General features: G+C 38.8%; 2 protein-coding genes across 2 annotated transcripts; one reads left to right on the top strand and one right to left on the bottom strand.

Annotated features, from left to right (window-relative positions):
* The first annotated feature begins 4,592 nt into the window (after positions 1-4,592).
* Positions 4,593-6,941, top strand: ttc36 (tetratricopeptide repeat domain 36). Its single transcript, XM_039791164.1, has 3 exons — positions 4,593-4,740; positions 4,962-5,150; positions 6,539-6,941. Exons 1-3 carry the CDS (start codon positions 4,635-4,637, stop codon positions 6,805-6,807), a joined length of 564 nt encoding a protein of 187 aa, XP_039647098.1. The 5' UTR covers positions 4,593-4,634; the 3' UTR covers positions 6,808-6,941.
* A 719-nt stretch (positions 6,942-7,660) lies between these two features.
* LOC120553062 (F-box only protein 40) lies at positions 7,661-11,987 on the bottom strand. Its single transcript, XM_039791129.1, has 3 exons — positions 11,956-11,987; positions 9,706-11,577; positions 7,661-7,908 (listed from the first exon to the last, which is right to left on the bottom strand). Exons 2-3 carry the CDS (start codon positions 11,560-11,562, stop codon positions 7,726-7,728), a joined length of 2,040 nt encoding a protein of 679 aa, XP_039647063.1. The 5' UTR covers positions 11,563-11,577; positions 11,956-11,987; the 3' UTR covers positions 7,661-7,725.
* Between the last annotated feature and the right edge of the window lie 2,116 nt (positions 11,988-14,103).

Raw genomic sequence — 14,103 nt, 5'->3', positions numbered from 1 at the left:
CATGTTTACATACGATATTTTCATGTCCTCCCTCGGACCCGCTTCAGTAACGTTAACAGGCGTGTTATTTTGTGAAAGAACAGCGGCTCAAGGTCAGTAAACATTATTGAATTGTTAAATATTACTTGCCAAAATCTTATTGGTTATTGCTGTGATAGTTATCGTTTTTAAAACGTTGTCCACCTGGGTATTTCCTTAGCAAGCTAGCAGATGTAACGTAACGTGCACTTTTGCATGCTAGCTAGCTAACAAGCTCTGTTTGGCTGTGGGTTTTTGCCAGGTACGGTACCGACTGTTAATGCTTCAGGGAGCTGATGAATCCAGGATGACAGCTAAAGAAAATCCAGTTTTTTTTAATTTTGCAATTCATTATCTGATTTGTTGAGGCACCTATTTATGTTGCTTGGTACTGTAGCTTGCCATTGCTTTATTTAAAGATAGGTATTTGTCATGTATCTTTCAGCGGCCAGTGTTGATGAGGAGGCTTTGAAAGGCCTTAGCCGGGATGACCTGAGGGATCTTTTTCCTGGCCCTGAACACTTTTTCAGAAGAAAGAAAATTGTCAAAATGTAAACACAAATTGGAATAAGTAAATATTAGTAAAGTCTGAATTGTACCATATTTTTAATGGTCCTAATGCATTTTGTTTTCATCCTACATAATCCTAATAGTGTGAAAATACCACGGACCAAGATGTCAGCACTCAACTAGTGCCATGCCACCATGCCAGCCTCAAGCCTCAACCCCCATATCTGCTGAGAAAACAATGAAAATGCAGACCCTCCAGAGTATGTGGTGTACACATTCTGAAGTTTATGAACACTTGCCTGCTCTCTTCTGCTAGCTGCTGCTGCTGCTACCTGCAGTTAGACGAGTGCTCAGGGCCGTCTACAAATTACATATTATATTTTAGATTCTTCAAAGTAGCCACCCTTTGCTTTTTTTATTAATAAGGGAAAACACTTCTACTAATTAACCCTGACAAAGCACACCTGTGAAGTGAAAACCATTTCAGGTGACTACCTCATGAAGCTCATTGAAGGAACACCAAGGGTTTGCAGCGCTATCAAAAAAAGCAAAGGGTGGCTACTTTGAGGAATCTAAAATATAAGACATGTTTTCAGTTATTTCACACTTTTTTGTTAAGTACATAATTCCATATGTGTTCATTCATAGTTTTGATGCCTTCAGTGAGAATCTATAATGTCATCACAATCTATAAAATAGTCATGAAAATAAAGGAAACGCATTGAATGAGAAGGTGTGTCCAAACTTTTGGCCTGTACTGTACTTATTTTATTTCCTTTCCTCTGTTTTTTCCACACGTATTCAAACATAAACTTCTAAACATTTTTTACTGCTACTGTAAGTTTACAAAAAAATAGGGCATTGTATTTTAACCATGCTTTATTTCCCGTGTTGTTGAAGTGTTTACGTGAAATGTCTCAGCTCTGTTTTTTATCATTTTAGTCGGCCAGGACAATCTGAAGATGCAGGCTAGGCACTACAGAACCTTGAGCAACATGTACAATAAGCCCAATGCAAAACCCAATCACAACGATGTTGCTCAACTTTTGGACCTTGAGTTTGAGGCTAGACGGGCTTTCATTGATGCAGATGTTACAAGGGAAGAAGACCGACCCGCAAAAATCTTTGAGGCATATCCATGCTTCAAAGATGTTCGAAATGTATGTTTTTTTTTTTACTACCCACACTTGAATTACTGTCTATCTATTTGTGTTCTAAATGTACAATGCATTGTGAATGGTTGAATAACTGTGCACAATGCTGTCTTAAGATGGATGAGCTGGCGCGATAGTAGGTGGCACCAACAGTAGATAATCGTGGAGAAGTCAAAGGAAGATGGGCAGAATTTTGTGCCAAGGTACAGTTCTATGGTGTGTGGAAGAAAGCCCTGAAACCCCCTTTCCCTTTGGATGTCCGTGGAGGTAAGTTGCTGTTTCATATGCAAATGTGTTGTTATTTATACCATATTCAGACCATTCAGTTCATCTTTCTATTCTTTAGTGGAGTTCACGCTCACCCTCTTCAATGCACTCTCATCCCTTTTCCCCTCACCAACTTCACCACCAAAGAAGCTTGGAAATAGCTGTGAGGCACTTCTTCATATCCTGAAGGTAAGAACATTTTTGTGTTGATTCCTTACTGTCCTCTTTGAAGTGTCATATGTTCTCACATTGTTGTGCATGTTCAGATTTACAGTAACAATACACCCTAAATTCACAATCACAGATATGACCTAATTTATGCAAAAAGGGGAAAACAGAAGTGCCTCTAGTGTCCCTCAAATGGTGTGTATAGAAAGGAATACCAAGAAGTGTTTTAAAACCTTTGATTAATTAATCCATTCATTCATTCCAGAAAAAATGAAAATATACCACCTTGCATCAGCTTTTATCAGTTTTTAATCCATTCTAAATTCCTACACCTTGATCAGTCAAACAAATGTTTTGTCCCCCCCTGCCCCATTGTAAAGTAATTCATATTTATTTCTTCCAGTCTGATCATAAATCAGTATGAGTTTTTAAACGTGAATTTAATTTAAGAGTGTTCAAGTCACTGGTTGCAACCTGATCATTTAATCAAATTTTTTTTTTATAATGAACATACACTTTCAATTTTTATGTCTTCTCACTCTCTACACATTGTTCTTTTTATTCTGTTCCACTCAGGCGAAGACCCTGGCCTGTACCTGGAGAAGCGTCCTCTCTCCTCCCCAGTTCTGCTTTCTGATGGATCAACCACCATCGTGGCTGTGGGTAACGTACCTGTGACCACCCTCCCGCAGGAAGATTTCTCAAATGGGATGTTGGTGTTAATGGCATACTACTACACTTTGCACTTAACATATCCAAAATGTGTTGCAACGCTCCTCTCTGTTATTCAAACAGAGGTAATTGGTGACACAATCCACGATCAAGATGCCACTAGTGCATACAAGAAAGCAATGGCTGATTGGAAATCTTTCATTGAGAAGTAGCTGAATGTCAAGGAGTATTTTGTCATGTCAGTTGTTCTTGTTATTGTTAGTTGTGCTTACAATAGTTTTGTGTATTCCGCAAGCTTATTACAGTGTCCCTTAGTTATTTGCCTAAATTACTCACAGGGGTTCCAGTAGTAGGGCTGCTCCCTCTTAGTGGATTAGTCGACTAATCGGTGGTTTTGGTCTTAGTCAACTTAGATTTCTTTAGTCCATTAGTCATGTTTGATGCTTTTTTCATGCTGAATGACTTATTTCCAAGAAACGTACGAGCACATCTCTGGTAAACACAAGAATTAAGGGTTGACATTTCACCTAATAGATATCACTGTGAAACCTACTTTGATTACTTTCATTAAGGCAGTTATTTGTTGTATTACACATTTTCTGAAATGTTGTGTTTAAATATGCAAAGGAGGCATTATCTTATTCAATATATGCATCCTTTTGCATGACTCTTTACGGAGAAACTCAGATTTACAGTCTTTATTGTAAAGATTGATTGATTGTAAAGATGCATAGCAACCCTGACACTGCTGATGATGTTAAGTGTTAAATAAATGTTGACAGCGCTTATAAGCCATTCTGGTTGTGATTTCTGTACCATTAAGATGTATATTCTAAAAATAAGGACAGGCTTTAGGTTTTAAGGTTTAGTTTTAAGATGAAGTAAGCCTTGTTTCAAGATAAACCAGATTGCATTAAGACAAAGCTTGGTCATTCTTCAGTAATACTGAGTATTCTTTTTCTAAATTGAATGTTTTTTTTACAAATTTTCAGCTTAATTTTTTAAAAGTAAGAAAACTAAATATGTAATTGCTTACATTTAGTATATTTCACTTATTTTGAGGCTGTATAAAGTTAAAATTTAAGTAATCTCATCTTAAAACCAGGTTTGTAGGGTTATATTTAGTATATTTTACTTATTTTGGGGCTGTAAAAAGTAAAATTTTAAGTAATCTGATCTTATAACCAGCATTTTCAGCTTATTTTAAACCTTCCAAATACCTCTGTAGACATGCTTATTTCTAGATTTAATAATCTTAATTCAAGAAATCTTGTCAAGTGAAATTATCTTGCTGCATGGACAGATAATTTCACATGTTTTGAGTACCTTTTCCCTCAGATTTAATGTTTTTATCTTGTTTTTAGACACCCCTTTTTTGCAGTGTACACTTTTCTAGTGGTAAAACTTTGGTAAACTTTTAGTAAGTTATTAAGGACACCTAATACTACAAAAAAACAGCTGAGAAACATTTTGTTAGAATTTTTTTAGGGTTAGGTGTTTTTTTCCATATATGCAGCCGCCTACAATTCTTATGAAGTTTGGAAATAATACAAAAACGTTTTCATCACTTTACACTAAGTAGAATCATCAGATAGTATATTTCTGGAAAATGGTAGGCATTTTCTGTTATACCACCAGCTCTGCAGCGTGTTGGCCTGCATTTTTCGACTTAACCAAATACAGATGTGCTAAGTGCAGGCAAATCTCAAAGTCCACCTCCGCTTCCGCCCCCTTCTTTGATTGGCTGGTGGAAATGGCTGAAGAAAGGGGAGGAAGAATTCTCCACCCAGCTGTAATTTATTTGTCATACCTTCTGTCTTTGCTTTCTTTACAGAAAACCGTAAGATGGCCTCAGCACATGACCAAGCTGTACTCCAGGCTATATTCCACCCCACCATCCCCTTTGGAGATATCCCTGGTCTGAACCAAGAGGAGGAATTCATTGATGATGGTGAGCATGAGCTTCTGACTTGATGTGTCTCTACATATCATATCACAGCTTTTTACATTTCATAGCATATCAAACATTTTTACACATTCCATTCCAGGACAAAAAAAACATGACAATTTAATCCAAATTGAGTACTGGGTGACATTACTGTGTTTTCCTGGCCATGGTACCTGTCAATTGAGTTTGAGTGCTTTTTCAACCGATTTATCTCCCCCTGCCAGACAGTGGCTTTGACACAGAGTTGCTGAAGCGAGTGAAAGAGTTGGAGATGCAGGGTGTCTCGGCAGCAGAGGCTGGGGATTTGCAAGCTGCACTTCAACTGTTTAGCCAGGCAATCCAGATCCTGCCTCAACGAGCCTCAGCCTATAACAACCGGGCACAGGCCCTGCGGCTACAGGGGAACACAGCAGGTACATGCCACAGACTCAATAATAACCCTTACCATGTACACCGCAGTGTGCCAACATATGAGACGGTTGATTCTCGGGCCAGCATTGACATCATATCAGAGCTTTGTCTATCTGATGCTTTGTCAACAGTGTTACTGTAGAGACTCTGAGTTTGTCTTGTGTTAGGTTTGTTGTGTGTGCTGTCTTTCACAGGAGGGCATGGTTGTATAGAATTACATATTGAATGTACAGAATTACAGGGATTTTGCGCAAGTCATATCTGAATCGTCTAAAGGGATTCCTTGTGTCCCTTGTATTTTGTACATTCAGTGCATTAGTAACATTGTCTTTACAAAATTGACAAATATAATAAGTTATAGCCCATGCTTTTGTTATAACCCTTGTCATTCGTATTCATAAGGTTATTAACTAGGGCTGCAACCAACAATTATTGTCATTATAGATTAATCTATTGGTTATTTTATGGATTAATCCATTGGCTGTTTGCTCTATAAAATGTCAGAAAATGGTGAAAAATGTGGATCAGTGTTTCCCAAAACCCAAGAAGACATCCTCAAATGTCCACAACTCAAATATATTCAGTTTACTGCCACAAAGGAGTAAAGAAACTAGAAAATATTCACATTTAAGAAGCTGGAATCAGAAATGTTGTTGTTTTATGACTTTAATCGTTTATCAAAATAGTTGCAGAGTAATGTATTGGTTGCCAAATAATTGATTACCATTTGCAGCTCTATATCAAACATCTTTGGCACATGTGAGTACATTTGTGGTGTTTTTAAACTTACTTGCAAATGATCACTTTGTCAATCACACCATGTGATGTGTACTGTAATCCTTTTACATGCATCTTTTTTTTTCTAAAATTGGAGATTCTATCTAAGGGAGGTGCTTTTCAATTAGTGTGTAACCTGGTGCCAGTTGTTGTTCATGCTGACTAACAAGATCTTCTGAATATTCTGAACAAAACACCTACACTTCTAATTAAAATAATATGCAGAAAATGTGAAATGAACTGCGCATTTGCTGAATCACTGCTGCATTAAAGAATATCAAAATATTACTTTAGTACTATATTCATCTGAAAATGCCATTGTTTAAAACTTTGTTGTATTGCTGTATTTTTTTGGATAAATGAAAAACATCAGATTGAAAGGTTATAGTCAATTTAGTAGGATAATATTAGTACGATAATTACTGTAAATATTTTTTTTGTATTTGACTGTAATTCTACAATACATGGTGCCAAAGTAATTCAAAGAAATTTTAGCTACGACTATTACTCTTTATATAAGATACTGTATATTTCAGAATATTGCAGAGACCCAGCTTGAGTAGCCTGTAACACATTACAGTTTGTGCCTCACAGTGCTCTTCTCTCCTTTCAGGAGCCCTGGGGGACTTGGACCGAGCCATCTCGCTGAGCGGCGGCACTGGACGAACTGCCTGCCAATCGCTGGTGCAAAGAGGCCTTTTACATAGATTAGCATGCCAGGATGATGAAGCCAGAGCAGATTTTGAGAAAGCAGCTTCTCTTGGAAGTGAATTTGCTCGACAACAGGCTGTGGCTCTCAATCCGTATGCAGCCCTGTGCAACAAAATGCTATCGGAGGTGATCAACAAACTACGAAACCCTGACGTGTCTGAGATGCTGTAGTTAATGGGAACTACTTGTTACTTGTACACCTTTTCTGTTATGTAAACTCTGTGGTTGATAAAAACAAGCTTTTAAACACCTTTTTATTCCTATGACTATGATGCTGTCAAATAAATGAGGCTAACTGCAAGTCAGATTTATTATACAGTACACACACAGACAATCTCTCATTTTAAAGACCTAGAAGTCTAAATTAGAAACAAAGTTGTCATCAGTTACATGTGCTGCTGTGCCTTATCAAATATGACACATAGGACATGTGATATCGTGCTCAGCATTCAAATACCAAACTTGTGTTAGTGTGTGTGTGTGTATGCAAGATATGTCACGACTCCACACAGATGAGGTACTTCAGCTCCTCCCCAGTAGATGTCAGTCTTGTCATGTTGAAAAAATCAACAACACCAACATCTGCTGCCCTAGTTTCTTAGAAAAATTGCCTTTCACCACAAGAATGATATAAGATGGATAAAAAAAACTAGTCAGCTTAGTATGCCAAACAAAGACAAATGATCTGATATCCCAGAAAATGAGAAACCCTCTTAAACACCATACAAATACAGGTGTGCATTTATTCATCCTTAGAGGGATTATTTAACTTTCAATCAACTCTTAAAAACACTGCATAAATAGATCCATCTTTAAGCATTTGCCCGTTACAGCTTTGAGGAGACATTCCAAGAAAATAGTTAAAGTAAATCACATCAAAACCTTTAGAAATTGCAGTTTATGCCCATGTGAATTCTTCAAATGTAGTCTATATGTCTGCAGGGCTTTAGCACATGGCAGCTCTGAATCCCTTTTTGTTCCTCCTATACAGTAGCTGTATATGCAGAGCATACATTTTGCGTGTGATGGATTCTAAACGAGGCATCGCTCTTGTTGTGGTCCGCCCACTGAGCTCTGGGACTATGAACATTATCTTTTATGCTTTACTTCTCCATGTTTGTCTCTGACCTCTTCCAGGCAGGCTAAAGCCACTGGCTCAGTGTGTTCCTCTCTCTCGTAGAAGGAGCAGGTTTTCAGGTGATTTGACATGGAAGGAGTGTTGCTGAAGCTCCATTTGTCCACAGAAGAAAACACAGAGCTGAACTCCCAAACCTGTAAAACACAGAGACAGAGCTGTTGGTGTAGGAGGCTTCTGTCAAGTATCTATCAACTGTACTGCAGCAATGGTCACAAGGATACATTTATTTTCAATATCCATGGAATCTAGATCGCAGAGTATTTTTATCACATGTCAGGATGTAATGTTATTTCTGTATCCATCAATTACAAATGTATACAAATGATGCCCTTCATTGAGGAGCAAATACCCAGCTGTTGCCTTCCAAGTCTTATCAGCATCTTGTTTCCATGAATGATCACTTCTAACTTGTTATGGTAGCACTGTGTTTACTGGCTGCGAGGCCTCATGTCATTCTACATCACTGATATCATCGGCACGCTCTTTGTCTCATGATCACTGCAGTACTGAGGGTGTAAATATAAAAATACACACGTATGCATTCATATCCTTTATTAGCTCCAGCAGAGAGGTTATATTTATCAACACATATGTAGGTTTGTTTGTCAGTTGGATATCTGAAAAATGACTGAGAATTGGTGAAAACTTAGCCAAACGATAGTTAGTTAGTTAGTTAGTTAGTTAGTTTAGCATAACTATGTGCTATGTGGTAATCTACTCTACATTTAGGCTTTGGTTTATCACTGTGAAAAAACTATTGAAAGGTTTCCACCTGCCTAAAGAAATTGTCTGCCATTTTACTTATTTTTCTTTCATCCTATTTTCACCAAGTTTTAATACATAAAATATTTGTATGAGCCGACAAAAGATTTTAATTTGTTTTTATTTTCTCCTATTCCTTCCTAGTTGCCAAATTCTTGTAGTTTAGTTAATGACCTCATCTACCTTAAGTAACCCTGCACATTTGATGGCACTACAGCAAGATGATGAATTTAAATAGCCATAGCTCAGTGGTCAGGAGTCCGAATCACTTAAAATGTCATCGTTATATAGTAACAGCGCTCATAATTCCAGACAGGATTTGGATAATCTCCAAAAATCAAGGCAGCTGAGAGCGTCCTCGAGGCTCAGACCACTAGGCATCCTTGTCACCAAGCAGACTGAGTAATGGGGTCTAAGGTATGGTTTAGTGGTCTAATCTAAACAGAGCATCCCTGGGTTGAAGCCCCCTCACTCTGTATTTTTTCCTGAATCTTTATTCTGTCAACAATCAAATAGAGAAACATTATTTAAATTATTTGTTATATAATATTATAATATAAATTATAATATAAATTATGGAAGCTACCACCCAGTTAGCATATGTATTTGATTTTTAAAATACATTTTAAACTGTGGAACAAAATCAGCACATTGCAACCAACAAACTAAACTAAATTATAGTTTAGGTCTTGTTTCTAGATCATTGCTTGGACAACAAAATGTTCTTTTCCCAAACACTTCCTCATGGTGCCTGACCCCAATAGAAGCTGTTTAATAAGGACACAGAAAAACGTAGCAAATCTCCAGTGGCTGCTTTAGTAGGAACCCATTAACTGTTGCCAACATGGCTGTGATTGAGTTTGTAATATTGTTAGAAAGAACTACGGAGAGCCTGGAGAGTGTTTACAATGCAGCAGCTGTCATGCTGTACAAATGACTGACATTTTCCAATGACAGTAAACAGAATGGTGCCAGACACTAAAGGTAAACTGATACAGAAGTTTGGCCTTGTTTAAACTTTCCCTTCACTGTGCACAAGGTTGTGATCAAAATAATATATAAGATGGAATGTTAGCACTCAATCAGTCAAATAAATATAATAACATTATAATTCTCTGCAGTTTAGTTGACAGAATTGATTCAGTCATGTATATATTAAGGATACTTGCTTTCTTTTGACATTTCCAGGAGCTTCCCCCATGGGAATATGTCTTTTTCTCCCACTTGAGGGAGACCATCCCTCTCTCCTGCAACAATGCGACACACACTTCTCTCATCAGACGGGAGGCTTGGGACAGCTGAGATAATGTGAAACTGTCAAGGTAAGTAGCAATGTACTGAAGGATCTCCAGGGGCAGGCTGCTCAGGAGATTATGTGCACCATTTCTCTGAGAGCTCGAGGTTTTCCCTCCTTCACAGAGCAGTGAAGGCACTTCTGGCTGGAGGACAAAGGCGCTGACATCTTGACAATATTTGATTGTAGCCTGATGACCTGCAGGGTGAAACCTTGTCTTGGTGAAAGTACAGCCGAGGTATGCTAAGGGACAGCGCTGTTGGAACCAGCCGCTGAGAGAGGCCTGTATGTCAGAGTGCACATTCCTGAAATGAGAGCGGCATTCATCACGGCGAAAGAAGTGGCCACACATGTAGCTGAAGGCTGAACTGATTCTGTTGTGTCTTCTGGTGACACATTCGGCTTCGACATGTACATGAAGCCCATGAGGTTTGTCTGCGATTACATCAGCAAGCGATGCATCTCTTTCAAACGGAGCAGAGGCAAAGTTGTACGTTTGTGTTCCTATATCTACATAAAGACCATCTCTCCCCACACTTTCTGAGATTAAATGTCCTTTCAGTTCCTTTTCCAGAGAGAGCAGGAGTGTGGCACTAACCTCGTCACACTTCGGAAGATCCTCGACTGACACACCCAAATCTGCAGTGTCGACACTGGCACTGGTCTTGACCTTTTGTGAAGGGTCCTTCAGATAACTTTGCTTTGCTCGATAGCTGGTAGGAACATTAAATGTGCGGACAGTTTGAACTTCAATGGGCTCCAGCTTCCCATAAACAAAATCCTTTTCTCTTGGGGTGCAAGCAGCAAGTTGGCCAAAGTTAATCAACATTGCCCCATTGTGCACCAAATACATGTTATATTCACCAATGTTGAATTCTTTGCTCAACCTCTCAAGGACCCCGTCTTGCCATGGTGCAAGGCCCGTTGCACCACCAATGCTTGGAGCAGCAGCAGCATTCTCTTGGCTCGGGTGTGAGATTCTTTTCTCACCATGAAAGTTTGATGATTCTTGCTCTTCCTTTGCTTTTCCCTTCCCCCCCCTCTTATTCAGGTTTTTGACAGTTTGCTTGCATCCCTCCATCTCCTTGTTGAATATTTTCTCCCAGGAGCTGTAGTTCTGAATACCATCCATGTCTCTGCTCATTGCCAAAGCATCCCTCTCCTCTTGGCTCAGTTCTCTTTCCTCCATCCTTGTGCAGCCATTTTCTGTAAATTCAACACAATCTAAAGAACAGGTTGCTTCCTCTGTAGGACTGTTGACTGCAGTAGAAGCATCCTGAAGGGCAGGATCCTCCAACATTAACTCAGGAAAAATGTTCTTCATTTTGATGGATCGAAACAGCAGCTCTTGGTCCCTGAGAGCCAAAGCAACATCAAGGTTTACTTCAGTTTCAGGGCTTTGTGAAACATTTTTGTAGAAGGTCAGATCAGTTTCTGAAACAGGCCAGCGGTTCCACTCTTGAGAGCAGCAGACCACACTGGCGGGACAGACCTCCAGGTGTTTGGCCAGCCTGTGGCGCAGCATTGTAAGAGGACAGCCATAGTTGACATTGATGCAGGGGACCATCTCATTGGGACAGAGAAGCTGGTGCTCCTCTTGCTTGCACATATGGAAGGTGGCGCCACAGTTTTTACGACACTTGATGATAATGCATGAGACTGAGATCTGCACCGGAACCTGACAGTGGACACTGTGACACTGCTCACAGTGCTTATGGTGGCCCACAGTCATCTTTCTGCTCTTCACCTTAAGAGAGAAATACCACATAGAAGGTGACATTTATAGATCCATGTTGTGGCAAACTGAAAGCTTTACTATCGTTGCTGTCAGGTGAAAACGTTTTTTTTTGTTCGATGAAATGAAAAAAGGCTAATTTAAAAAACATTTTATCTAGAACAGAGAAGGTGGTGAGTTGTGTTCTGACATAAAGAATTCAAATGCATAATTAATATCGGTTAACTTCATTTTAAATTTAAATTCTAAAATACAGTAGAATAAATTATCATTAACATACAAAGAGAGATTACATGTTGAGCGCAAAAAAATACTTTCTCAAAACACAAATGACTGTGATTAAGTAAATAAAGAGTGAACAACTGGAACAATAGCAGTCAAATGTCTTACCCTTTGCTCCTCTCTGACTGTCACCTTGTGTTTGCTGGCACCCCTGAGTAACCTCTATGTTTGGACTTTATAAATAGAAACAACAGAGGGGCAGGCGGGCCAGTGGGACGGGGCACCATTGTCCCTCAGCCATTAAGAGGCAAGGTCAAGTTACAGCCTCCACCTCTGCTTCATTGTTAAAGGGTGGTGATAATAGCAGGTTATCCATGTTCTCAACAGTTTAACTACCGTATGTTCAAAAACGTCAACATCTTAACGGGTTGACAGCTTCCGTGTGCTGTCAACCTTTCATATCCCATTAATAGTTAATGTTTGTGTTTACATTCCTATGAAAATGATAGCAACATTTGAAAAATAATAGTTAATAAAACAAAACTTTTTGTAATATAAAAAAAAAAAAAAGTTTCTCCGATTGCCACATTTTTGTTTAAAGGGCCGGCATGATTAATTATAGGTGATTCTTTGTTTGATCAAAAAAATGTAAACAGTGTAGTTTTGGATTATATGCTTATTTGTCCTGATCCATATCCTCCACTAGATGTCAGTCACACACTTTCAAAATGTCAAGCAACATGTGTCCAGCAGCTGTTGCTGCTGTCTGACAGAATTAACAACATGGGTTGGTTTAATTCTTTGGGGTTACAATGTATGATCAAACAGGTATTTGTCATGATGTTTTGAAACTGTTGGTTCATTTAAATTCATATCAAGCTTGTGCAGCTGCTATGTCCTAGTTTGAACTGAAAATTGAACCAGTTTTAGTACCCATGTGTATGTTTTTAAGTTAAATTAGCTGGAGGGATATTTGTCTTCATCAAGTGATGTTTTGACTCAACATGGAAACATCATACTGTACTGTACATTTTACTCTTGTATTTTATCTGTTTTTAATTTTGTATTCATTTTTAACTGCTCTTTAATGTTTTATGTAAATCACTTTGTAGGTACATACACATGCAGTAGGTCATTATCTGAATACTGTACAATGTCTGGGACTGATTCCAAACTACAAATTGTATACAAAAAGGTGAACACCTTTATTTCTGTGTTGTTTTTCATTCATTCCATCTCCTTCATTCACTTCCAGATGTGCAATATAATAGGGCATTGATCCAGTTTACGTTTATTTAATCACACTCATTTACATTAGGGCTGGCTGAACTGTTGTCCTGTTCACTCCCCCACATCACCCTGCAAACACCTCCTGAAACCCATTTTCTATCCTGTGTAAAATGTGCTGGATCCACACTCTGAATCTGGAAGTCTTTATGCTACTTTTTTTGGTCACCTGGCACAGATTACAATGAACAGCTTATCAGAGGCAGCTGCTTTGCTCTCTATAAGGCTTTGCAATCAGCATACATTTCATCAAGAGAGAGAGAGAGAGAGAGAGAGAGAGAAAGAGAGACAGAGTCAGAGACTATGGTATAAAAATTCTTGCTATTTCCGTGTCTTGTTGCTATACAACAGCAGCACAGCTGATACTGGAGAGGTATATTGTTGAGGTTAGTTTAGTTAAGTACAAGTTGTAAATGTGCTTTAAAGCAGGTGTAGGAATAACAGATTAATTGTTGTTAAATTTACTAATACCATTTTCAGCAAACTCTTGTTTGACTTAAAGGGAATCTGCGTTGTTGTTCTCAAAACCTTATCAAAGACGATGGAAGATTATATTATCCAACAGTTGGCTTATTGCATCGATTCACTACATTGTTGTTGGTGATTACCAGATTACAATGTTTTATGGCTTTTACCCACTGCTAGTACCAGCTCTGCTCGGCTGGACTCGACCTTGGTGCCCCGTCCTCCATTTTCCATTGCAAATTTAGTACCGCCTCATGCGTGAGGCGAGCGTGGCTGGTCGTCATAGCGATGCTGCAGGAAACTGCCGTGACCTAACGCGACACACACAGAACGTTGAAGGTATGTTGTTTTTGATTTTTACCAAAGGGCTGTCGCCACAGACAGAAGACAAATTTTGTTTCAAAAGAAGCTGGAGTCCTGTTGGCTAAACTATTTAAAAATGGCAGGTTTGTTCATGGCACCCCCATCTGTTGATAGCAATGATGTGATTAGTGACAATATTCTCTGACCAATCAGTATTCTGCAGGTTTTCACGTCACCTTTTAGTATCGCCTCAGCTGCTCG

The sequence above is a fragment of the Perca fluviatilis genome, chromosome 2, assembly GCF_010015445.1.
Source record: "Perca fluviatilis chromosome 2, GENO_Pfluv_1.0, whole genome shotgun sequence".
In the NCBI taxonomy this organism is placed as follows: Eukaryota; Metazoa; Chordata; class Actinopteri; order Perciformes; family Percidae; genus Perca; species Perca fluviatilis.
This window is presented reverse-complemented; position numbering and strand designations above follow the sequence as displayed.